Raw genomic sequence first — 26,517 nt, forward strand, 5'->3', positions numbered from 1 at the left:
AGAATTAAATATCCTTTTTTCATGTATTCTTATTCTTCTTGTTAACTTTATTATTCTTTTATTCATTAGGGGGAATGACATTTCAGATGGGGAGAGTAAGTAAAAACAACAACTCTGAATTTAAAAGGACTTGAGCAAAGTCCTTTTCAATAAGAAATGGAGATATTTTAAAATTTGGGACAGATTATCCCTTCTTACTGGGCAAACCTTTACCTTTTCAGTCATCATTTGGATATGCAAATGCAAAGCAAAGACACTTTTTTGCAAAGCAGAAATTTCAGATGCTTCCCCAAAGAATCAAACTTTTTTTTCATACTCATATAAAGGTGTGTCTGAAGGATGGGAGCAGTTACTTTCTGCAATTAGCTTTATTTTAGCAAGTATTTATTTCCATTATGGAATGAGACATCCTTATGCCTTCTGCATACTTTTGCTCAATTTTTGGTGTTGAGGGGTGGAGGTTTGTGCACATAACTATACACGTATGTGTGCACAACCATGTAAAAATACAAAAAGTAACCCCCGTGAGAATTCTAGAAGGAAATCTGCATCTGATCATTACTAGGAAAAAGACTATAGATGACACATGGTGTGATGGAATTCAACACAGATAAGGGAGTTTATACTGTTAATATAAATTGAATAATCCAGAATTTATGGGATATACTGACTATTGCACATCGATGTAATTGTCATATGACATTGCCAGCTCAGAGGAGCACAAAAGTTTCCCCTAAACAGAGTAATAAATCCTACCGCCAATTATCATTCAAAATAGTAGGTTCTGGCAAAATAAATAAGGGTTTTGGTCTATAGTGAGGGGGAAAGTTTCTGTCTTGGTACCTCCTGTGATTTAAGTCCTATAGAGGCAAACACTGCCAGACCACTCCCACTAAGGAGAGTGCAACTGGCCCCGAAGCTACATGGGTAGCACAACAGACCAGCTAAGCCAATATTTGGACAACAAAAAACCCCATGGAAGCTGTATTAATTTCCAGTTGCTGCTTTAACAAATTTCCAAAAATTTAGTGGGTTAAAACGATAGAAATGTATTATCTTATAGTTAAGTAGGTCAGTTAAGTAGGTAGTCTCATGAGGTTTAAGTCAAGGGTTAGCAGGGCTGTGTTCTTATGTGAAGGCTCTAGGAGAGAATCAGTTTCTTTGTCTCTTCCAGCTTTTAGAGGCCTCCCATATCCCTTGGTCCACTGCCCTTTTCCTCCATCTCCAAAGCTAGCAAAAGAGAGGGTAGTCTTTGTCAAATTGCATCACTCTGACCTACTTTTTGCCTCTCTCTTCCACCTTTAAGTATCCACATGACTACAAAGGGCCCACTCAGATAACCCAGAACATCTATTTTTCAGTCTGCTAATTAACAATGTTAATTCTAACTGCAACCTTCCTTCTTTGTTGTCATGGAACCTAACATATTCACAGGTTCCAGGGATTAGGACATGGACATCTTTGGGAAGCCATTATTCTACTGACCAGAAAGGTGCTTAAACTTTCAGACTCAACAATAAAAGTCATCCGGTACCCAGTTTTCACTTAGTCTATGATGTAATTCTGTACTGACATTACCAAACATTCAGTATCTTTCTGGCTAATTATTTTTGTGAAATGGCTACTGTAGTAAATTTGATTGCATTTAAATGGATATTTTAAGCCAACTGGTGATATATGAATTATTTTATTATTCCATTGATAAGTGGCACAGTAGCTCACTAAGTCCTAAGAAACTGAGTTTCAAAGGAAAGTCATCCTATTCCTCCTCATTTATTATTGACTTAACTTCACACAAAGAAATCACTATTGGTTGGGAAACATGAAAATACTGTTCAGACACAGGGACAAATAACATCTATATACATTTGCTATTTTCATGACTTTTTGATAGCTGCATCAAAGTGATCTTTGTTGCATATTTCATGGGATTTTAAAATGTTTTAACAGATTACATATTCAAGTACTTTTTATCATGAGAGTTTAGACATTTTTTAAAAGTTTATTCATTTTTCAGAGAGAGAGAGAGAGAGAGAGAGAGAGAGAGAGAGCATGCACAAGCAAGTGGGGGAGGGGCAGAGAGACATGGAAACACAGAAACCGAAGCAGGCTCCAGGCTCCAAGCTGTCAGCACAGATCCCGACACAGGGCTCGAACCCACAAACTGTGAGATCATGACCTAAGCCAAAGTCAGACACTTAACTGACTGAGTCACCCAGGCTCAGTTTAGAGCTCAGTCTAAACCCTGAGTTTACGCATTTTTTAAAGTTACCTTTTGAAATAAAATTATTCACAGATTTTGTAGATTATTTGTTCCCCATTCAAAAGTAGTTTTGAGAAAACATTTCAATTATAATTACACATCCCAATTTGTATTTCAGTTAAAATATGTGGTCACTTATATTTGATCTAAGAAATCACATGTCATGTATCTTCTCCATTACAAGCACCACATAATTCTTCACATAAATTATGATATATTTATATAGCTCTCTCCTCAGAGTGTATGCACTTACCTAAAAAGTAATTTGGTGTGTATTGTTTTAAGTGTACACAGCAATAACAAATTCAATGGGACAAAATGTATTTTATGTTTCTAATTAGAACAATCTTTATTATAGAAATTACCAAAAGGGTTTTTACAAAATTACATGATCCACATAGAGGAACACCTGGGTGGCTAAGTTGGTTAGGTGTCCAACTTCGGCTCAGAACATCATCTCAAGGTTCATGGGTTTGAGTTCCACATCAGGCTCTGCACTGACCATGTGGAGTCTGCTTGGGATTCTCTCTCTCCCTCTCTCTCTCTCTGCTCCTGTCTTGCTCTCTCTCTCTCTCTCTCAAATTAAATAAATAAACTTTTAAAAATTATATGATCCACAGAGAAAGTACTCCAGCAACATTCTCTTTCTCATTCTATCTTGTGGTCTATCTCTCTTTAAGCCCTACGTCTATCAACTTTTCTATCACATAGAACCATTTAATCCCTTCTATGAAATGTGCTATTATTTCTTTTCAGATAAACTTTGATACCTTATAATAGTTTATTTCACAATGATGCATATGAGTATCATTTAGCTTGGAAATAAATTATTTTACATATTTCTTAAGACCTGCATGCAGCCTCTTAGAAATAAAACCTAAGGTCTACAGTTAAACACGCATATATAAGCACTAACATTTTTATTTTCATAATCACCTTTACCAGCATTCTTATATTCAAATGAAGTAAGATAATCAGGAAGACCTCTTTTCAGCTTAGATGACAAAAAAGCCCAATAAGAAGGGACATATGAGGTAAAACAATTCCAATACTGAGATACTGACCATTTAGTTCCTTCTTAATATTATGAATTCTTTGTATTAATCACTGATTTTAACCTATCAGCCTGATGACAGCTTATATGATCAAGCCTAATTACAACTCTAAAATCCTGCACTGGTCTGTGTGCATATCATTGGCCTTCCCTCCATCATATAATCAACTGATTTAAAACCCATGCCTTCAAAAAACATTTACTGTCCACTTACTAAAGAGGAGATACTTCTTTTAGGCTCCTGCAGTTCAGATATAAACGAAAATGAGTCCTGCACATGAGGAAGTTAACATCTATGAGATGATTAGACAAGTCTACAACTAACAACAGTGTTATGATAAGCCAGCAGTACTGTGGTAGGAACTCCACCAGAATATAAGTCAGAATGAATTCTTCCTGGAGACCTATGGAGTTTTACATTACATTGTCTATCACTGACATGATCAAAGCTAAACATGACAAGGCCAATTCCTGTTTACTCTATTAATACTGCATTAAAAAGTGTAAAAACAAAACAAAACAAAAAAACCCATTAGCAACAGAAAACATTTTTAAGGCTAAAATCAATGGACCTTGCATATGATACTCTAATACAGTGATGCCTTATTCTTGCATCCATAAATGAACTCAAATACCCCTGGAACACTATAGGTACTAATTAAGTATTCATTAGGTGATTAAATAAACAGAGTCAGTTGGGGTACCAATTTGCTTCTACCTACCTGAGTAGTCTCGTTTTCTTCCTAGTGTTTTGGAATTTGTCAGCCCTCTAGTGTGTAATCAAACTTCTTGTCTGCCTTGTTTCTCCTATTCTATCTTTCCATGCATTGACAAGATCTCCCCATGATCATGTACACACACACACAGAATAAGGCACTACAGCTTACATCACCTATATCAAAGATCTAACTAACTTCAATAGAGGGAGAAACAGCCACTAAAAATTTTAAGGTATGGGTATAAAAAAATCTGAACTACTCTGGAGAGAAATAAAGTTACATGTGTCTGCTCTGCTTTCTCTTTATTCCACAGATATAAGGTATTCTCCCCAGAGGACAGCAACATACCGTAAGTGATATCTTAATACAGTATTCATATGAGATCCTGAATAAGAAAGTCTTTAGTGTCATTTGCTGAATTCTCGTTTGATTTAAATATTACACACCAACATGGTAAGTTTTTAAAAACAAAAACCAATTCCAGGGGTGCCCGGGTGGCTCAGTCGGTTAAGCATCTGACTTTAGCTCAGGTCATGATCTTGCGGTTTGTGAGTTCAAGCCCCACATTGGGCTCTGTGCTGACAGCTCAGAGCCTGAAGCCTGCTTCAGGTTCTGCATTTCCCTCTCTTTCTGCCCCTTCCCCGCTTGTGCTCTCTGTCTCTCAAAAATAAATAAATGTAAAAAAAAAATTAAAAAATAAAATAAAAATAAAAACCAATTCTGAACATATTGTAATGAAAATTATGAAAATGATCATTTTTCTAAGGTATCTTACACATAAGACAAATAATTTCACAGGGATGCTTTCCTTTAACAGTTTTTAATGACAAATAGTTCTTTCCTCATATATGCATTAGATATTATGATTAAAAACTACTAGAAAATCAAAGACAAAAGGTGATTTCAAATGCAGTATGCATAGTATCAAATAACCTAGGGACATATTTAAAACACAAGACTCAGAATGGTTTGAACACATATCTAGGACCAAAGAAACATGCTATTCTGACATTGGTTAAACTAAGAAAGCACATGATCTTTTGGGGACTCAGTTTACTCAGTTATGAAATGTAGAGTGAAAGAAAAGCATTTCAGACTTTTGGCACAGCAAGTTTCCAGGCCTGAATAGTGTAGTATCACTCTGGATGTTGTGTATAAAAGGGATTGGGGGTAGGGCCAGAATAGAAGCAGGGCTAGCAGTCAGCAAGCTCTTCCTGTGGTCAAGGAAAGAGATGAGAATGGCTGGAACTAGGGTTATGGCTATAAAGGCAGAGAGGGATCAAAGATGTATTGGTAAAGTCTGAAAACATAATCCACAGAGCATCGTGATGGATTTAAATTGAGGGATGAGAGGGATTGGGGAATTGGGGATGATATGCAGCTCTTGCGTTGGGAAACTGAGTGAACAGATGATGGCATCACTTACTGGTCCAGGGGACACTGGAAGAGGCTATCTCAATGAAGATATTTGTTCTAATGATCATTTTGTTGAGAAACGTTAGATAATGATACAGAATAACTGCACCAGAATTTCATATACAGTTTATATTCAGATACAGTTTACATTAAAATTATATTTGAAACAACCTTTAATTTCCAGGCAATAAATTGGTGGAATGTTTTATTAGAAATAGTTCTAATACTTCATTTTATCCATATTTACAGCTATTTAAATCATCAACTTCAAGTAATGTAAAAGACTGATGTATTACTGCAAAGCTGCCTCATCCATTCCTTTAGTCAATGCAGACATGGTTGATTCATGGGAAAAAACAAAATCCCAGAACTCATCCATGTGTTTGTAGGACAAATTCAGTCATCTTTGAAATAGCCTCAGGGTGGTCTCAGTCATTAAAGAGCAGAAGGCTAATAAAACAACTGTTCCTACTAATCTGTTTTCTGAGTTTTGTAAGTAGGTGTCCTCCCTTACATATTATATTGGCGATATATGTTACCTTTATAGAGAAGCAGCTTTTCTATAGCTCTCCAAAAGGTTAAAAACCTGAGGTGTATTATAGGTCAATTCCTCTTGTAAATGTTCACTTAAAATAGTTTAAAGAGCTTTTTCACAAGTTGGAGGTGATTGATTGCACTACATTTAATTTAAAAATGCACTATTCGAACCTATGTATGTCTGTGTGTATGTGCACATGTGTGGATTTGCAATGAGTTTTGCCTAAAGAAAACCTTTAAACTGAAATTAAAAGATGCAGAACTTTTTTATTAGAAATCGAGTATGTTCAAGAGAAAGCAATGACTACCAAACCTTATTCAAAATGGTGAAGAACTTTATTATTTAAGAAATCAATGGACTTTGAAAGAAGTAAGGAAATAGAACGGGAGGTTAGCTTCCTGCTCCAGATCACCTTTGCTATTTATAGACTTACGTATTTAAGTCCTGTGAATATTATTAGGGAAGCTGAGTAAGGACAATTGTACAGATCCCATAGGTTTTGCTTTATTTAACACCCTATCTAAAAGATTATGACACATCTGCATTTTCACTTTCACTTGACATAAACATTTTCGTCATTTATTATGGTAAACTGTCCACAAACATGTTTCACACTTTTTAAAATATTCTACTATATGTGAATCAATTGATGGGGATGAGATCACCTCTTGTCATGTATAATTGTTAGCTATATACTAGCTAATACTACATTGTCGATTCTTTGGAAGACTCTGTCTCTTTTCCTTTTCGATGCATTTGAAGCAGAGAGCATTCTTTCTTAAATAAAGCTGCCAATCAAGAGGTACCTGATGAATTCAATTTATAGTTGATAAAATAATGACCCTGAGGCAAATAAATTTAAAAAGCTTTTTCTTAGTGTCTGAAACAAATTACAATGCCCTAATTAGAAGTAGGGGCTACAAAATTTCTAGTTTATTAGTAGTGTGGCTCACCCACAATCCCACCCTACCCCCAGAAAAAGAAATCAAATCTATAGAGCCACCTGTCCAACATTTATGCTCTACAAAATCATTATTTTATTTTTTTGGACTAATCAGTATGCATTCAGTTCAGTAAAAGACACACTGGCTGAAATGATATTACTCTATAATAATGATGAAATTTGGCTTTCTAAGTAACCAGTGTTTAGGTTCTGATACTAAATTCTAATTTTAAAAGTTTCCATTCCTTCTACAAGATTAAAGTTCTCAGAGAAATTATGGTTATTCAGTGCCCTTGATGAACCTGAAGAAAGATTACTTTAAACAAATGACAACATTCTTTCAAGCACTGGTAACCTTTGACTGCCATTTTCCTCACCAGTATATATAAAGATTAAGATGAAGAAGAACAGGGCAGTTATCTTTTTTTTCCTTTTGCAATATATTTTTTTGCTTAAAATGTTTCCACTCACTATGAATACACAGATACTATCATTTAATAGAAAATTCGTATCAAGTATTACTGAAATCTTGCTACAACTAGTATTTTAAATAAGCAAATTTGCTTAAGTTATGAAAATTCAAATATTAATTTCTTATCTCTTAGTTGCTTAATATTCTGTATTTTGTGATTTATTTTTTCTCATTTTTCACATGCAGTGCTTATGTGCTTTGATGGAAAAAAAGTTGGAAATAAAATAATACAGAGAAAATTACATGCAGTTATTTAATTTTTATGAAGGAGCTTATATCTTATCCTTATATTTATTCATTAAATTTGGAAATAGGTAGGATTAGTCCTTACTTTTAGCTTTCTTTAACCTAGTTCCTGCACCATGTTTCTCCAAATACATAAAATGCTCCAAGATTCCTATTGTTCTAATCTTTCCCTACCTCCTGCTATATATGCTCAGACTCCCTTTGATTAACAACCACAACAATATAATAGTCTATCATTATGTTTTAGGTGACATGAGGTTCATTTATCAAGGTCATCACCATGTACTCTTTGTCCAGTGAATAATATTTTTAAATCTTTTTTAAACTAATCTCTACAGCCAACCTGGGTTTTGAACTCACAACCCTGGTATCAAGAGTCACATGCTCTATCAACTGAACCAGCCAGGTGCCCTGGAGAGCATTAATTTTAAATAAATCAAAAGAGTTCTTAAGAGATCCCAAAAGATCCACTCCTTTTCCCGAGGTGTGTGTATATTCATTTCACTGTGAACACTATCACCTTACAATGATAGAATATTAATCAAACAGCTTTTAAGACACTTTTCCAAGGTGTTCACTTCCCCAACTGAATCTCTACAAATTCAAATTCTCAACTTCCCCAAATAAAAAAAAAAATCCATCCAAAAAATGTGCCATATAAGGAAACTTACACATTTAGGCCTAAGCAAAATGCATATTTTTACTCAGTCCTTCTTAAGATATAACCTTGTCCCTCTCTCTCTCTCTCTCTCTCTCACTTTTTTTTTTTGGCCAATCCGTATTTTAGAGATTCCAATCTAGATAAGAGATGTTCACATCTCAAGCTGATTGAGCAAATACATTAGACAGTGAGATGTTTTGGCACACCTTAAGTAAAGCCTTGCGGACTCTTTCTATTTCCGGAGTTAACCAAGAGAGGCAGTAGAAGGGAATATATTCGTAGGTGGTTAGTATTTCCTTTTGATAACTTTAGGGTGACTTGGATAGGATTAGTTTGGCTCCAGTTTGCAGGACTTTTGCATTTATTTCCAGGACATTTGGAATCAAATGACTGATGTCCGTCCATTTTAAAACAAACTCAATTAGCCTTGTAATATACAGAGTAACTTTTGAATCAGTGCAAAGGTAAACCTTCAAGGAAGAGGAAAGAAATTACTCTGCATTACAATTACTTTCTGCAGTAGCTACAAGCAGGAAATCTCAACTCCAACTCACTTGCTAAGTGATATGGGCAAGGTACTTAAACTCTTCCCTTAAAAATAGCCAGTGCAATAGTGTCTACCTCCTAGGATTTTTGTGGGAATAAAATGAAATTATACCTATAAAGTGTTAATTACTGTGCCCAGTGCTTATAAATTTTCAGTAAATATTACACCAGATCGCATCAACATTTCTGTACAAATGCTACTCCTGGTTTCAGAAGACAAGAATTTTTCTGAGATTTTTGGGAACCAGCTCAACCACCCACACATGGTTAATAAAGTTATGGTTGCAGAGGAATAACTCCTTTTATTTTCATAAGTGTACTCATTCGTGTCTTACAAATACTATGTCAATTTTAAGAATAAAGTATTGTAATTATGAACCAGCCTTCAGGAGACGAGTTAGAAATCTTCAGTAAACTATGACTGTGTGTGTGTGTAATTTAAGACGTAGTTCAAGCTTACTGTGAAGTATTATATTCTGCAGCTTAAGAACGTCAAGGACTACCACCTAGAAATCCAGCTGTAAACCAGCAATATCCCTCAGATCACAAAACTGTAGAGTGGGAAGGTCACAGGGAAAACAGTAAGATTTAAAATGGGAAATTATTTAATTTGCAGAGTCAGCATTTATCCTATGGGCCGGCAAAATAATTAGGAAGATCAGCTCTCCCTAATTAAGATAATTTATAGGAATAGAAAGAGAAGAAACATTTAATTCCTACAATATTCCGGGCACTTGACATACGTTTTAGCCACTGTTTCTGAATGCATATTACGGGCTAAATACTTTACAGGTATTATTTAACTTCATCCTCACAGTAATTGTATGAAGTAGATATTATGGATTCTACTTCGGACGTGAACAAAACTGAGACTCATAAAGTTTCCCAGGGCCACTTAACTAATTAAAGGCAAAACAGGATTTTAACTCAATGCTCTTTGGTTCTACGAATAAAAGGTTAAAATCAGACCCGGGCTAATAATGTGAACTTGCCCCGGAAAATGACCAAAGAATCTCATTTTCTTAGAATTATGGAGCGAAGATAATGGTGGAATGTTTCGTCTCTTTTGTTTGCTAGGTACAACAACTTTTAGACTAGTGAGGTTGGGGGGAGGTATGAAGTGACATGCAGGGCTTCATCTTTTCTGACTACAGTGATATTAAAAATTGCTGGGAAATCAAGGCTGCAGTTTAAGTCAAGTGGCTCCTAATGACCTAGAATCTTGCCCTTGCCATATGCACCCCATTGGAGTGAAGAGCACGTGTGCATATTTTGGTTGCTTCTGGGCCATCCAATGACATAAAGATTTCATGTTAGCATATTTCATGCCTTGTATCCTATACAGCTAAGTAAATGTAGTATTAGATTAAATTATATTGCATCGGTGAGTATAATTGCCAATTTAATCCCCACACAAGGAAAGTGATACTGCAGGCTATGATGACCGTTATGTTCTGTCATTAAAGGTCATTTAACTGGCTGAAATAGCAACTGGCTGTTTAGCAACACCAATCCTAAATAAACGCCTTGTGCTTAAAGCCAACCTATTAATGCCATTAATATCAGAGATTATGAAGTTAAAAATAGCCATTTGCTTCATTCATAGGATCACAAGCTTGTATTCTGAAAAAAATGATTTTACTGCCATTTAATTTTTTTCTTAGTTATTATTGAAAATTCCTCTGGAATATGAGTGTTATTCAGTTTTATCAGCTTTATAAGCTGTGCCGGTGAAAGAAGTATGTACTGGTTGAAAAAGGGATCATCTAACCCCTGATGACAGGGCACAGTGATATTAGTTAGGATCAAACTGAGAAGTAAAGAGAAAAAAGGAAAAATAAATAAAAGGACCAAGAGTCAAGGACCATCTCTGCACACAGGTTGTCGTAGACAGCCCGTTGATGGCGTTGGTGCCTGAGAGTGAGCAGCATTCTATCACAAGCATGTCTGTGATGCAATAAACAGAAGAAGGGATGGATGGAAAAGAGACAGCTGTGCGGACAGAAGATAAAGCAAGTCCCTTAATCCTAAAAACAAGGTTTTGGTAGCCAGTCTTACGTGACAGTATCTCTGTGTTATATCTGCTCAGTGAACCATTTCTCATTAACAACATGAATGTTAGCAACAAGCATTGCTCTGGTAACTGAAGATCCGAAAACACCAGCCTTAGTCACCTCTTCAGGAAGAAAATGCTAGAGGTCTGAACAAACTCTGGGACAACCGATTCAGACTGTATCCTCTAAAAAAAGCCTATCGCATGGCAACAATTGTTGTATTGCAGCTATTATTGCCATGGCTATATGACAGTCTCACCTGATGAGGTCTTAAAGATGGCTGGTGTCAGGTCCCCACCTGAGACCGATGAAATCAGAATATCTGCTCCAACCCAGTGTTTTCATAAACCACCCCCCAAGATTTTTGTGGGCAGTCCTGTTGTAAATAACTTCAAGTGTGACAAGAGATAAACCTGGATTTGAGTCCAGCTCATCTATCTTTTGGTTATGTGATCGTGGGTTTAGTACAGCTTGCTAAGACTCAGTTTTCCCATAAAGATTAACTGCCCCGGAATTACAGTGTAAAAACCAACAAACAAACAAAAAAAACAGGATAAAGTACGTGACGCTCCTAGAACATGGTTGTCCTTCTTAAATTTTAGTTATATTTTACCAAAAGGAACTTTACATATTTGAATTTATATCACTGGCCATAAACTGTACAGGGATGCCTGGGTGGCTCAGTCAGTTAAGCATGTGACTTTTGATTTCAGCTCAGGTCATGATATCATGGTTTGTGGGTTTGAGCCCCGCATTGAGCTCTATGCTGACAACATGGAACCTGCTTAGGATTCATTCTCTTGCTCGCTCGCTAGCTCTCTCCTCTCTCACTCGCTCTCTCTCCTCTCTCTCTCGCTCTCTCTCTCTCCTCTCTCTCTCGCTCTCTCCTCTCTCTCTCCTCTCTCTCGCTCTCTCTCTCCTCTCTCACTCACTCTCTCCTCTCTCACTCGCTCTCTCTCCTCTCTCTCTCCCCTCTCTCTCTCTCCTCTCTCTCTCGCTCTCTCTCTCCTCTCTCGCTCTCTCTCTCCTCTCTCGCTCTCTCTCGCTCTCTCCTCTCTCGCTCTCTCTCTCCTCTCTCGCTCTCTCTCTCCTCTCTCTCTCCTCTCTCTCGCTCTCTCCTCTCTCGCGCTCTCTCTCTCCTCTCTCACGCTCTCTCTCTCCTCTCTCGCGCTCTCTCTCTCCTCTCTCTCTCGCTCTCTCTCGCTCTCTCTCTCGCTCTCTCTCTCGCTCTCTCTCTCGCTCTCTCTCTCGCTCTCTCTCTCGCTCTCTCTCTCGCTCTCTCGCTCTCTCTCCTCTCTCTCTCCTCTCTCGCTCTCTCCTCTCTCTCTCCTCTCTCGCTCTCTCTCCTCTGTCTCGCTCTCTCTCCTCTGTCTCGCTCTCTCCTCTCTCGCTCTCTCTCTCGCTCTCTCTCTCGCTCTCTCTCTCCTCTCTCTCGCTCTCTCCTCTCTCTCGCTCTCTCTCTCCTCTCTCTCACTCTCTCCTCTCTCTCGCTCTCTCTCTCTCTCTCGCTCTCTCTCTCGCTCTCTCTCCTCTCTCTCTCCTCTCTCACTCTCTCCTCTCTCTCTCCTCTCTCACTCTCTCTCCTCTCTCTCGCTCTCCTCTCTCTCGCTCTCTCCTCTCTCTCGCTCTCTCCTCTCTCTCTCTCACTCTCTCACTTTCTCTCTTCTCTCTCGCTCTCTCTTCTCTCTCACTTTCTCTCTCTTCTCTCTCACTTTCTCTCTCTTCTCTCTCGCTTTCTCTCTCTTCTCTCTCGCTTTCTCTCTCTTCTCTCTCGCTTTCTCTCTCTCTCTTCTCTCTCACTTTCTCACTCTCTTCTCGCTTTCTGGCTCTCTCTCTTCTCTCTCTCGCTGTCTCTTCTCTCTCTCGCTGTCTCTCTCTTTTCTCAGTCTCTCTCTTCTCTCTCTCGCTGTCTCTCTCTTCTCTCTTTCAGTCTCTCTCTTCTCTCTCTCGCTGTCTCTTCTCTCCTCTCTCTCACTTTCTCGCTCTCTCACTTTCTGGCTCTCTCTCTCGCATTCTGGCTCTCTCTCTCTCTCGCTCGCTCTCTCACTTTTTGGCTCTCTCTCACTTTCTGGCTCTCTCTCTCGCTCGCTCGCTTTCTGGCTCTCTTCTCTCTCTCTTCTCTCTCGCTTTCTCGCTCTCTTCTCTCTCTCGTTCTCTCTTCTCTCTCGCTCTCTCTTCTCTCTCTCTTCTCTCGTGCTCTCTCACACTCCCTCGCTCGCGCGCTCTCTCTCTCTCCTCTCTCTCTCTGTCAAAATAAATAAACATTAAAAGGTAACTGTGCTTCGATTTGAGGCAAGGTTATTCAGCAATATTGAAAAAGTAACTCTCAAGAATGGTACTACAGAACAATTGATTATTTCTAAAATGTAAAAGCACTGGGTTTCAACCATTTAATTTTGAGAGAGACAGAGAAAGAGAGAGACAGAGAAAGAGAGAGAGAGAGCACAAACAGAGGAGGGGCAGAGAGAGGGGGAGACACAGAATATGAAGCAGGCTCTAGGCTCTGAGCTGTCAACACAGAGCCCAATGCAGGGCTCAAACTCACCATCTGTGAGATCATGACCTGAGCCGAAGTCGGACGCTCAACCGACTGAGCCACCCAGGCGCACCAACCACCATAATATATTTTAGTAATATATAACATCCTCAAGCACTTAATGGCTGTGACAGTTTGCTCATCTCTCTAGTGGACAGCACAGGACGACCTACTAACCACACAAATTTGTCATAAGAAAATAAATCTAAGAGTATACTTTATTTTTAAGTATAATCACAAGGCTACTATAAAGCTTCCGGTCTTTTTTACATGGATAACTAACCTGTTAGAAGAATTAAATGGAATCAACCAAGACCTCAATTCATTATTATTTTACCCAATATTCTTCTAAACTAATACATTTTCACCTTGTATTTCATATTCCAGCTGTTAATCGGCCCATTTTTTTGTAAAGAAAGAAATCACTTAATTGGGAAAAATATCTATCAGCCTGATAATCTCTTTTTCTAATACTGAGTTTTAAGGCTTTCAGGTATTTATTTGCAATTTCTGGGATATCTTTTATAATTTTTTTCACAGTTAATTCTACTTTGAAAGCAGTAACATGAATGAAAATATTCCAGCTATAAGCAACATATGCTTTACTTTCAAACATTATCACTGATTTAACTAAAACCTCAGAGATTTTGAAACTATTCCATTTCACTTATTTTTAAAAGTTTATTTATGTATTTTGAGGGGGGAGGGGGAAAGAGAATGCCAAGCAGGCTCCACACTGACAGGGGCTCAAACTCACAAACCTCAAGATTATGACCTAAGCCAAAATCAAGAGTTGGACGCTTAATCAACTGAGCCACCCAGACACCCTTTTATGCCATTTTATTATCATTTTCCATCACAATTTAAATATTCAAAATGCTTTTGATTAAAGCTATACCCCTCTGGGATCAGTAAGAAACACAGATATCAACTATGGAACACTTTAATTACTCAAACATACTAATACCTAATTTACTGCATCATAGCTGAGTTTACTTAAAATTAAAAACAAAGGGGCAACAAATTGGTTTTCCAATATATTTTCCTTCACAGTCTAATGGACTCCTAGCGATGATATACCTAGAGACATCATCCACAAAATATTATATGTCATTCAGCACTAGAATGTGGTGGATGCATTTCCCAGCTGTTTAAACAATTTAATGCCCCATGAGTCATTCAATATGATTTATTGTGACTGTATAGGCCTAAGATGTTATGTTTCCCCTACTTAGATTAAAAAAAAAAATCCGAGTAAAATAACTGAAAAGAAATTCCCAGTTATCTAGACAAGGGTTATACTCAAATGCTCCTGAACAAATTTGGTATAGAACCTCATCACAACATAAATCTTGAATAACATGATTAGATTATACTTCTTTATTTAAATTTCATAATCAAGTGAGAAACTACATTACTTAACTATAACGAGAAATAATATTCATTTTACCTTAACAAATCAACTTCTGTGAGATAAAATATATAAATCAACTATTTTTCATGAGGTTAAAATTGTCATAAATTATGAAAGGACATGAAAGATTAGTACAAAATGCTAAATTATGGTGAAGGATAAATCAGGCCATGGACACACACAAATATTGTCTTTAATGTTCTGGATGTCTTCCTATTGTCTAAGTGGGTGAATATGGGACAGTTATATCCAATTATTTCAGTCATCCAAATGACTGAAATGAATCAACACAATAAAAATCACATCAATTTGTTACTGATTTGCTCAAATTGTCCTGAAAATATTTGGTGTTCTATGCTATCTGAACTGAGATTAATGTAGAAGACATCAAAGAGACACAGTAAATTCCTATTTCCTCCCTCCCTCCCTGTCTCTCTCTCTCTCTCTCACCCCCCCTCCACTTCCCCACCACCCACCATACCACTGTTAGCTTTTCAGGCTACTGGAAAGTATTAACATATTTATTTGTTTGGGATTTCTGTTGGGACAAGCAATTTAAAAGTTCTCCAACAGGAAATAAAATATTCCAACAGTATTATCTTAATGTTAATATAATCATCTGTAATACAGTGTTAATGTATTATGTGTATCCTCATAATGTTTGTATACTATCACTGGTAACTGTTTACTCATGTAGTAAGTTTTCATTTACTTATTTTGCTGTGTATTACTTTCATGTACAAAGTACTGCCTCACTGTCCCTTAAAGATTTGTTCTCTACAGTAGCAGTGATAAAACTAAGGATGTCTCCAGACACTCTGGTCGAGTCAACTTTAACTCAAATGCATTAAAGTATATTAAAGTGTCATTGGATAGCTAAGGCTAGTTATATCATGTATTCGTCCATGGAAAAGAAAAGTTGTAAAAGAACCTCTTTTTTACTTTTAGATAGCAACAACTTGTAATATCTCTAAAGGCTCTCTGCCATAGACAATAGTCTAAATCAACTAAAAATGTACAAATAATATATATTTTATTAGGTCCAGGATAAAACCTAAAAATAGTCAAGCATATCCTAGTAAGTAGCCTTACTCTAATAACATGCAGGCTAGGAATATGTTGATCACATTTCTCTGGACGTCTCTATCAGCCATCAGTTTTCCTAAAGCCTCATTATGTATCAATGCTAGTGTCTGTTCTAAGCAATACTAATACAAGTATATATTTAAACTATTTAACAGCATTTCCCAAACTCCTTTGTTAATAGGTTGCACTCAAGACCCATGAAGTAAACGAGATGTCAACACTAAATTTGCTAATGTACCCCATTTCTTTGCTAATATGACACCATTTCTAATTTGTGCATTCCAAGTACAATCCATTGCAGTTCAAAATTAAAAAAATATTTTCATTATTATTACATTTAACACTATTAAATGATATAATTTGGTTTTAATGATCAAATTTTAATGTTTCCTTAAAAAAGAAATCCTGGAAAAAGTAGTCTCCTGCTGGTATAATAGGAACATTATTCTGCTATTATCATATCTGCATAAGCAGATGATCATACTTTCCATTTTCCATAACAGAATAACTAGACTAAAAAATGTTTTTCCAAGAAACTCACCATTTAGTTTTAGATAGCAACAATTTGTAGTATATCTAAAGACTCTCTGCCAGAGACAATGATCTAAATCAACAAAAAAATTATACAAATAACTTATTTTGTACAAGTTACTTTGTCATCAAAAACACAATGGCTGTTTTTATTTACATGTACTACTAAAATACTTTTTTTTTAATATGTGGGAAAAAGAACATTTAACACGGCAGACAGTTTGGTTCTAAAGAATCTGAGACACTTATAATAAAAATTTCTAGTTGAAGTCATATTCATGGGGAACACCAATAGATTCCAATCTCATTACAGTTTCTGGAAGAAAAGGTATTCTACAGTAGGTTCTAGATAAAAATCAATCCAAATGATATGAAATGAATGTGCATGTGTGTAAGAAGTTCTAGTTATTTCAGTCAACAATATCCTTCTAAATTTGGCATAGTTTTTCTCTTTACATGTTAACTTAGCATAAACCACTTACTAATATTTGTTTTTGTTAGGGAATCAAAATGTGATGGTTTTAACAAAGATGAAAGAAAAACACCACTTGCTCGAACAACGGATATCCAAATAAGAGGCCTTAAAAGCATTCTTCTCTTTTAGGTCAAATGCTACATATTTTCCCTTGATTTTCTCTTTCTTTCTTTCTTTCTTTCTTTCTTTCTTTCTTTCTTTCTTTCTTTCTTTCTTTCCTTTCTCTCTTTCTCTCTCTCTCTCTTTCTTTCTTTCTTTCTTTTTGAGGGAGAGGGGGGAGGGGGAAGGGGAGGGAGACAGGGAGTGAGGCTCCAACAAGGAGCCCAACATGGGGCTGGATCCCATGTTCAATCCCATGACCGTGAGATTATGACCTGAGCCGAAATCAAGAGGTGGACGTTTAACCAACTGAGCCACCCAGACGTTCCTCCCTTGAATTTTTTTAAAGGCTAATAAACTGCATACATAATAAAGTTAAGTCTAAAACCGTTCATTTCAGGAGTGTAACCTTCCAAAAGGCAGTGCTTATTCTTGGAAAAGTAGGCTCTGAAAACAACTGAAGAGTGATGCAGAGATTAGCCAAGCAGAAAATACAATCTGTGTCACCATCTTCATGAAGTTAAAATGAAGTGGATTAAAACCGAACTAATCGGTTTGTAAATGTCATTTTGAGGTTACAAATATTTCTTGCAAGCCACAGTGTTCCTCAAATTTGACTCTGATCATTCATTTTTCAATCCAAAGTTACCCTGGTAAATAAATGAGGGCATTTCACATCATATTGTATATCCCAAATGGAAATGATTTAGAAAAGTAATATGCAAAAGATATCTAGAACCAGCACAATTTTTATCCCCATTTTTTGTATTCCTTTAAAAAGAACATCTTTACTTTGTTATTCACATGGAAAAGCTGACAAAGCATTCTCTTAATGCAGAAAGTGCTGTGTGGATTGGCAAACAAACTAATTTGTTGAAACTCAGGGAAGCAAACAATAATTGTGGGTATATAAAACCCACAATGCAAGCACTAAGCATGTCTTACAGGGAAATCGTGACAGAAAGTGAATCGTCTGATTCACAATAGGATATATTTTGAAGGAGATAAACCTTTTATAACTATGAGCCTAAAGATGCATAAATTATTAAATAATTTTACCCTAGGAGTACTTATTTTTGCATATGTTAACATTTAAACACACCAGAAACAGCTCCTGAAATTGCTTATGCTAATGCTTACTGCTACTCATTTTAAAAGGCAATTCCTCTTAAAACCAAACCTCAGGCCTCGAAACACCAGTTAAAGCCAAATAAAATATACCAAAGTCAATATATGCAAGACATGAAAACCTCCCAATTATACTTCAATGACTTTTTAATTTATAAATCAACCCAATAAACAAAGCATACATTTAAAATTCTAAACACATTTTTGGCACGTATTTCTTAAGCCAAATACAACTTCAATCCCCCCAAAATAAAAATCTCCCCAAATATAAAGCAAAATATTTTATTAACCTCCTAAGAAGTATATTAGTTATGAAATGAAAACTGCTTTGGAGAATAGCTGACACCGTTATGTATAAGCTAAAGAACCAATATGTGTTTAAATAAAAATATGAACATCTCAAAGGTAATTACCATACAGAGCATGAAAGAAGTCCATGAATCTCCCATGTGAGATACACTGAACAAAGTGTTCTAAGTCTTAGATTCTTAGAAATGCTATTCTCTCTTTTGCGACTAACAAATGAGTAAATAAAAATCCTTACAATTCAGTTAGTATTTTTTTTTCAATTATCACTGATAACATCTCTTGAAAGATATTGAACAGTAATTTTTAAAAGCATACTTGGTTATTTCCCTAACACAATGGCAGGAACTGACAGAAATCTAAACATATAAGATTTATGTTGAATCCTCATCCTACTGACAGCCATAAATAAACTGTAATAAACCATTTCAGGAGACAGAATGCTCTTTAAAATGGAAGGGAGCCCATCAACAGAAAGGGTTTTCAGCTCAAAGACTTTATTGGCAAAATAAAACCATAACCAGGGGTTTGATCTCTATTAATCAGTTTATATTCCATGTTATATTTGGTTGACATTGAATTGTTGTTTGAGATATTATAACGCTCTAGAGGATATGCATTTCAACATGTACTTCTCATTTAGGAAAACGTATGGAAATGGGTATATTAGGCTATTTTATGCTATAAAATACATCATTTATGTAACTGCCCTTTTCTGATTACAGGCTTATCAATCTTGTTCCTGATTATGATGTGGATGCCTATTTGGTGTCCCTATTTCACTGATTCACAGGAGGACTTAAGATCAAAAGCCATTTTGTCACTTAACAAGAAAAAATTCATTTGAGCCTACTCTTACTATTTTATAAAAGGATAGGGCACATACAAGAATAACTAGAGCATATATCCCAGGTAACGGGAACTGGTTACCATGTATGGATTAATGAAAAATAAAACACTATTAACAGGTGTATCCTTCAAACCCGTACACTGTACCTTTTACGCGTAGGGGTTAGAGTTCATATTTTCATTATGCCTGCCCTTATCTACCTCACTGGAGATATTAAAAAAACATGTAAATCTGTATGGGAGTCAACAGTGAGGTAACCCTCCCCCATCCTGCAAAACAAGGAAATAAGATTGATACAATTTCTGCCTTAGAGCAAAACCGGGGCAGGGCAGGAGGAATGCTAATTATCTACTGAAGCAACAAAAAGAGTTTACAGGAGTCAGTGCTAAATTATGCATTATTTAAAGCAGAGGAAACATTTCTAATGAACTTAATCTGATTTCAACCTCACAAACACATCTGTGTTATTATCAATCTCCTTCCCAAGTACACGTGCCTAATAAGAACAATATATTGGTCAATTACATGTGACTATTCTGGTTCTTGTGGTAGTTATGTATCTCATTTAAAATGACTGAATTTTCATTTTGATTGATATATGCGTTTTTGAGTTTAAGATTACCCCTCCCCCCAAACACACACAATATGCATCTGCTGTCAATAAGATGAGACAATCACGTCTGCAACACAGAGGATTAGATTCTAGTTGAAGGTAAGTTCACTGAAAGACTATCCTCTGAAGTGTTTCTGGGCTTTTCCTGATGAGACCTATCACTACCACTCAATCTCCGCAGTTGCAAATGATTCAATATTCCAAAGACCGTTTAATTATATAACCCTACCCAAATACCAGGTTGTCTTATGTCACAGATATCAATCCCACTGATACCGCTTCTCCAAATTCTGGTTTTAAAGTAGGGTAAAGCCTCAGGGAAGTGAGAACAGAGTGTACAATTTCAAACAAGTTGGCAAACAAAAAAAGTGCCTCATAAGCCAGAAGAAAAGCAGAAGTCAAGAATCATTATCCCTCTAATGCATGTGTGTGCAAAGTAGGACTATGTAGCACCAGAGATAAGGATGCTATTTATTTAAGCATAATATAATGAAAACATAAATACAGTGCTGCCTGTCAATTTAAGAAGCAGAAAATGAATAACCATCCAACGGAGGACTTCCCCCAGAGTGACAAATTATAACAGAAGCAGTGCCAGGAATAGATTTCCTCATTTAAACAGTAAACCATGTTGCCTTTTATAGAGTATATGAATGAAATTGGCAAGAGTAGCTAATTAATTATAGCTGATTAGTCTATCAAATCTCTTGGTAGAATAAGCAAAACATGAACTTTTTATAACTATTTGGAGTCAACATACTTCAAACGTAGTATGCTTCATCCATGAGGCATATACATTCTAAAGGGTTGGAATTTTTTTCCTCAAGTTTCACACTTTAAGATAATGGCATTTTGCGAACTAAAATCATGCAGGACAATTCAGAATATAATGCAAGAAGAAAGAGTGTGTTAAATACATCCAGGATACAGAAAAACATACCATGCATAGTTTCTCTTTTGTGCTTAGTTTGTGGAAATTTTAAGTCTGACATGATAAATATTAAACTACACTAAAAACCATGGCACTCGAGAAATGTACCAACCTTCAGGATCCAGCAGTTTCTCTATGCCTAATTGATATTTGGCAATGTTGAACGCATGTTCCAGTCGTTGTGTGGCTGACTGCTGGCAAACCACACTGTTCCAATCAAACAGGTCTGGCCTGAAACACACACACACACAAAGACAAATAGAAATCAATTTACAATTTTCCACAAGATTCTGATTTTTAATTGGCAACTCGTACCCATCACCCTTAAGAGTTGAATGTTACTCTTCATTACCCCTCAATAAAGTTTTTCATTGAAACAAGTTGAAATTTTACTTGAAAAACCTGAAGAAAACAAAGGAAAATTTATTCTACCTTGTCAAGCAACAGAAATATATTAATCTCACCTAACCTCAGAAATTTGAGTGCCAGCCATGTGCTGGTAACTTCCAATTTTACAAGCCTAGCCCAGACCTCTTCCCTGAACTCCAGACTCTAGATTCATCAGCTTATTCAGTATTTCCATGTAGAGTCATCACAAGACTCAAGGCTCCAAAACTGAACTTGTAGTATTCATCCCCATCACACCACCCCAAACCCACCTACTTCTCTTATAGTTCTCCCTTCCTCAATAATCAATGACAAGTACAAACTTGCAGTGGCTCACACAGAAACTCTGGAGTCTAGTTTGATGACTCATTCTCGTACAACACTTGGTTGGAAATGTATCCAGAATTTGAGCACTTGTCACTATCCTTGCTGCCATCCCCTCAATTCAAACCACCATTTTATCTTGCATGAATTATTTAGTGCATTAACTTTCCAATGGCTCCCTTACTCCCACCCTTGCCCTTGTTAATCTATTCTCAGCAAAGCTTCCAGAGTGATCTGTTAAAATGTTTCATCATAACCTTCTTTTCAAGTCCCTGCTATCGGGGGAGTAAAATTCATTGATTTAACTTTGACATATCAGGCCCTACATGGTCTGCCTCGCCATTAACTCTCTGATTTTATTCCTTGCCTCTCTCCTCACATTCCTCAAAGAGGCTAGGTAGTTTCTGTATTTTCATGTACTGTTCCCTCTGCCTGGAATTCTCTTTCCTCAGACACTGACATGGCTCACTTCTCTACTTCCTTTATGTATTCCTTAAAAGTCATTATTATGATTATGATTATGATTGTTATTCCCTCCTCTCTCCCCATGTAAAACTGCTCACTCCCAGGGTGCCTGAGTGGCTCAGTCAGTTGAGTGTCTGACTCTTGATTTTGGCTCAGGTCATGATCTCACGGTTCGATAGAGCCCCACATCAGGCTCTGCATTAAGAGCACAGAGCCTGCTTGGGATTCTCTCCTTCCCTCTCTCTGCCCCTCCTTCTTCTTGCACTCTTTCTCTCTCCCAAAATAAGTGGAAAAAACATTTAAAAACAAATAAATAAAATTGCACACTTCCTAATCAAACTTATACATATACTAATTTCCTATCCCTTTCTTTCTCATCAGCACTTACTACTGTTTAATATTTTATATATTTTAACCAATCTTGTCTAGGTATCTGTTTCCCCCACTAGAATGCAGAATAAAGGTTTTTTTCACTGCTTTTATTCACTTCTAGAAACGCAAGCCTGACACATAGGAGATGGTCGATAAATACTTGTTGACTAAATATTTGTTGATTCGATAAATTTCGTTGACATGGAAGCAGCAAATGGATGACAATATACTATAAGAATATCAATTTACTTAATAATAGAGAAAACAAAAAGGAGTATGAGAGGGAATTCTTATCCTTTAAGGGCTTAAAACCTAATAAGGAAAAAATACCCACATCATAATAAGTTAAAATACATTGTAAATGTGAAAAATAGAGAAGGTTTTCTAAAATCTGAAGAGGTCAAGAAATTTTTGAGGCTTAAGGGAATCTTCAATCATGGTTTGCAACGAGATTTAAGAAGTTTTTGAGAATAGAATTCTGAGTTGTAATGATATTTAAAAAATCAAACTTCTCACACCAGGAAAAAAGCAGAACGTGCTTAGCTGGTCAAAACTCACAGGCTTGCCTCCACGGAGAGATCTTTACCATCGAGAAGCAGTGGGAGACAGGGTTAGGAAGGGGGACTGGGAGGAGGTTGAGAAAGGTCTTGGCCGTTGAAGGAATTACCATTTACCCCTACAACATTGGAAACCACTCGTCAACTGATTCTTCACCTTTTCTGGATCACAGACACCTTTGAAAATCTGATGAGCACTAGAAAACGTGTATCTATACAAAAACCTGTCCGTACCTTTAAACATACTTTACATAGAATTTTAAGACAATGGGGTCTGTCAATGGACTCCTGCCTCAGAACTCACGCTCTGCAAGGTAGGAAATTATAAGGATGGGCTTAGCTGTTATTTTCAAAAACCATAAATGAAAATAAACGGACAACTCTCTCATTGGACTCGCATTTCCTTTTCCTTTCTTGATGCTACCCTGATTAACTTACCAGAATTTTGTTCACTTCTTAGCAAGTCTAACCTGCCCTCTCTACTCCATGTTACCCAAAAAAGCTACAATACTTGAAAACCTGAAATTTGTATAACCTGCGGGCTTACTCGAGTGTGGAAAGACTATAAGAAATAACAATGATAGGGGCGCCTGGGTGGCTCAGTGGGTTAAGCGTCCAACTTCGGCTCAGGTCATGATCTCACGGTCTGTGGGTTCGAGCCCTACATCGGGCTCTGGGCTGACAGCTCGGAGCCTGGAGCCTGCTGCGGGTTCTGTGTCTCCCTCTCTCTCTGCCCCTCCCCTGCACTCACTCTGTCTCTCTCTCGACCAGTATTTCCTTCATCACATTGTTACCCAGGGGCTATGGACAGAAATGAGGTGAACAGGAACACAGAGTGAGGTGTACGTTGCTACAGAGGTTCCGTTTCTTTGGATGATTGTTCAGTGTGTAGGTGATCATCGTATTACACAAGAAAGTAAAAGATTTAAAAGAAACATCTCCGTTCTTTTCAAAAGAGAAATCATAAATTCTATACTATTTGCGGAAGTTTTAACTTCACTCTGAAATCTCTGCTCCACCTTCTTTTCTCCATCCTTCAGCAATCCAAGTGGAAAAGAATATAGGTAGGAGAGTGTGAGAGACTAGTTTTCTCACCTACAGTACAGTCAACAGAGTTAAATGAGTATAATGAAAAAACAGAACTGCTTCCTCATTCTAACCCTTTTTTCCTTCATCCCCTTCTCCTCTTGGTCATGAACTAATCACCTATTTGAGCCTCAGTGTGTTCATTTAAAAAAGAAGGAAATGTACTGAATGGCCTTGGAGGTCCCCTCTAGTATTAAGATTAATCTGTTTTAAATGATTAAAATTCATCATTACAATTAACATTGTAAGCAACTATGATCTCCAAATGCATAAACAATTGTAAGACGAAGCAAATGCAGAAGAAAGCCGCACACATTCCCATGTTAACCCAGACCTGAACTCGTAGATAAGAACGTGTAACCAAGGATTACCAACCTTTTGAGGAAATGAACATCTTGAGTAAGTAACAAAGCCCAGCAGATAAGCAGAGTCCTCTGTAAATGCAAATTCTGGCTCTACCACATATTAGCCAAATGGTCTTAGGTAAATAATGCAACCTCTTTGTGCCTCAGTTTACCATTATGTGCAATGGGACTAATTACAGTATCAAATTACTTTGACACTATTACTAATGAAGTATTACACTTTGATACTATTACTAACGAAGTATTACTTAGTTCTAAAGTTAATTGTATGTATGAAATAACAATACTGCATTTTTAATTTATAGGCTCATGCCAAGAACACCTATAACTTATATTTGTAGATGTTACAAACACTGTTGATGGAAAAATAATGAAACAGGAGGGTGGTGGGTAGGATGGGCAAAGGGGAATGAGAAAAACAGGCTTCCACTTATGGAATGAGTAAGTCATGGAAATAAAAAGCACAGTCGGGGGAATATCGTCAATGATATTGTAATCACGTTATATGGTGACAGATGGTACCTACACTTGTGGTGAGTATAGTATGAGTTGTGGGATCACTATTTTGTACACCTGAAACTAATGTAACATTGTGTATGAACTATATTCAGAAAATATTTTTTAAGAATACTATAACAAAATGGAAGGTGGAGAGAAGAGAGTGTGATCTTCTGTATCAGGTACTCAACAAATCTTGTCTAAACTTTAAAAAAATTTCTTTTTAACGTTTATTTTTGAGACAGAGAGAGACAGAGCATGAATGGGGGAGGATCAGAGAGAGGGAGACACAGAATCCGAAACAGGCTCCAGGCTCTGAGCTGTCAGCACAGAGCCCGACGCGGGGCTCGAACTCACGGACCGCGAGATCATGACCTGAGCCAAAGTCGGCTGCTCAACCGACTGAGTCACCCAGGCACCCCGTTGTCTAAACTTGATGAAACAAGGGGTGCCTGGCTGGCTCAGTCAGAGGAACATGTGACTCGTGATCTTGGGGTTGTGACTTTGAGCCCCACACTGGATGTAGAGATTACTTAAAAATAAAATTTGAAAAAAAAAATTATAAACTTGATGAAAAAAGGTACACCAATACCACTTAAAGTATCGCAGGCAACAATTTTAAGAATGAAATGATTATATTGTAGTAATCAAATTAGGAAACAGGGATAAGAGATAATATTTGTGGGCTTCTCATTAAGAAGCAAATCCACCTCCTATCAGACATTAATCAGGAAATGAAACATGTAATTATGAAAACCATCAGAAAGATAAAAGTTGCTGACAGGAACCACTTCCAGGAAATGGAGGGTGACTGGGTGGGGTTGGGGTCACGAAGACACATTTTGTTTTGTTTTGTTTTCCTTTGCCCCCCACCGTGTCTGATTTTTTTTTTTTAACTATGTCCTATGTTACTTCTTTGGTAATAAATTAAAATGATGGATTATGAAGAAAATGTAATTGTAACATCATACTTACAGCAACTTATCTGTATATTCTGAGCTATTTCTAATGAATTACCATTCAGTATTCCCACAAAAGTAGAGTCTGGCCTCCACTTAACTGCACTGTAGTGGACTCTGTGTTTTAATATAATACTTCTCATTTCCTACATATTCAGATAAAATTTAGCCTTAAATAGATATAAGGCAAGCAATATCCTAACCTTTTGCAAGGCTCTTTGTCAATCCCTATGCTCTTTATTAAGTGCATGCCTTTGTTGTATATAGCTTAGTCACTCAATTATTGAAATCAGAACACCTCATGACATTTCTAAGTGTACCAAAGACAATCACCTTGGAACAGAAATTTCAACCATTTTTTTCTTTAGATAAACAATATGAACATCTGTCAAAGACAAAAAGAAGACAGATGATTCATGAAAGAGAATTATCAACTGCGAGAAACCTCTTGAAAAGTAACTGTGTTATGTATGAAAAGGTAGTTACTGATGATTCATTCACTATGACAAGAGAGAATATATAAGTGATATTTTGAGAAAGAAAGAGTGGGTCAGGGACAGATGCTGCAGGGCAATCTGGAAATGTTTACTGTATTACAAATGTATTCAGAAATCATGACATAT

At 36.8% G+C, this 26,517-nt stretch overlaps 1 protein-coding gene across 11 annotated transcripts in view; it reads right to left on the reverse strand.

Annotated features, from left to right (window-relative positions):
* The window catches only part of DMD (dystrophin), a 2,379,610-nt gene that overhangs the window by 1,596,388 nt on the left and 756,705 nt on the right, over nt 1-26,517 (reverse strand). For all 11 annotated transcript variants that reach the window (XM_045050793.1, XM_045050788.1, XM_045050791.1 and 8 more), the window contains one exon: nt 20,994-21,112. In XM_045050793.1, the coding sequence (XP_044906728.1) occupies nt 20,994-21,112 (119 nt within the window). The remainder of the gene's footprint in view (nt 1-20,993; nt 21,113-26,517) is intronic.

This window comes from Felis catus, chromosome X, assembly GCF_018350175.1.
Source record: "Felis catus isolate Fca126 chromosome X, F.catus_Fca126_mat1.0, whole genome shotgun sequence".
NCBI lineage: Eukaryota > Metazoa > Chordata > Mammalia > Carnivora > Felidae > Felis > Felis catus.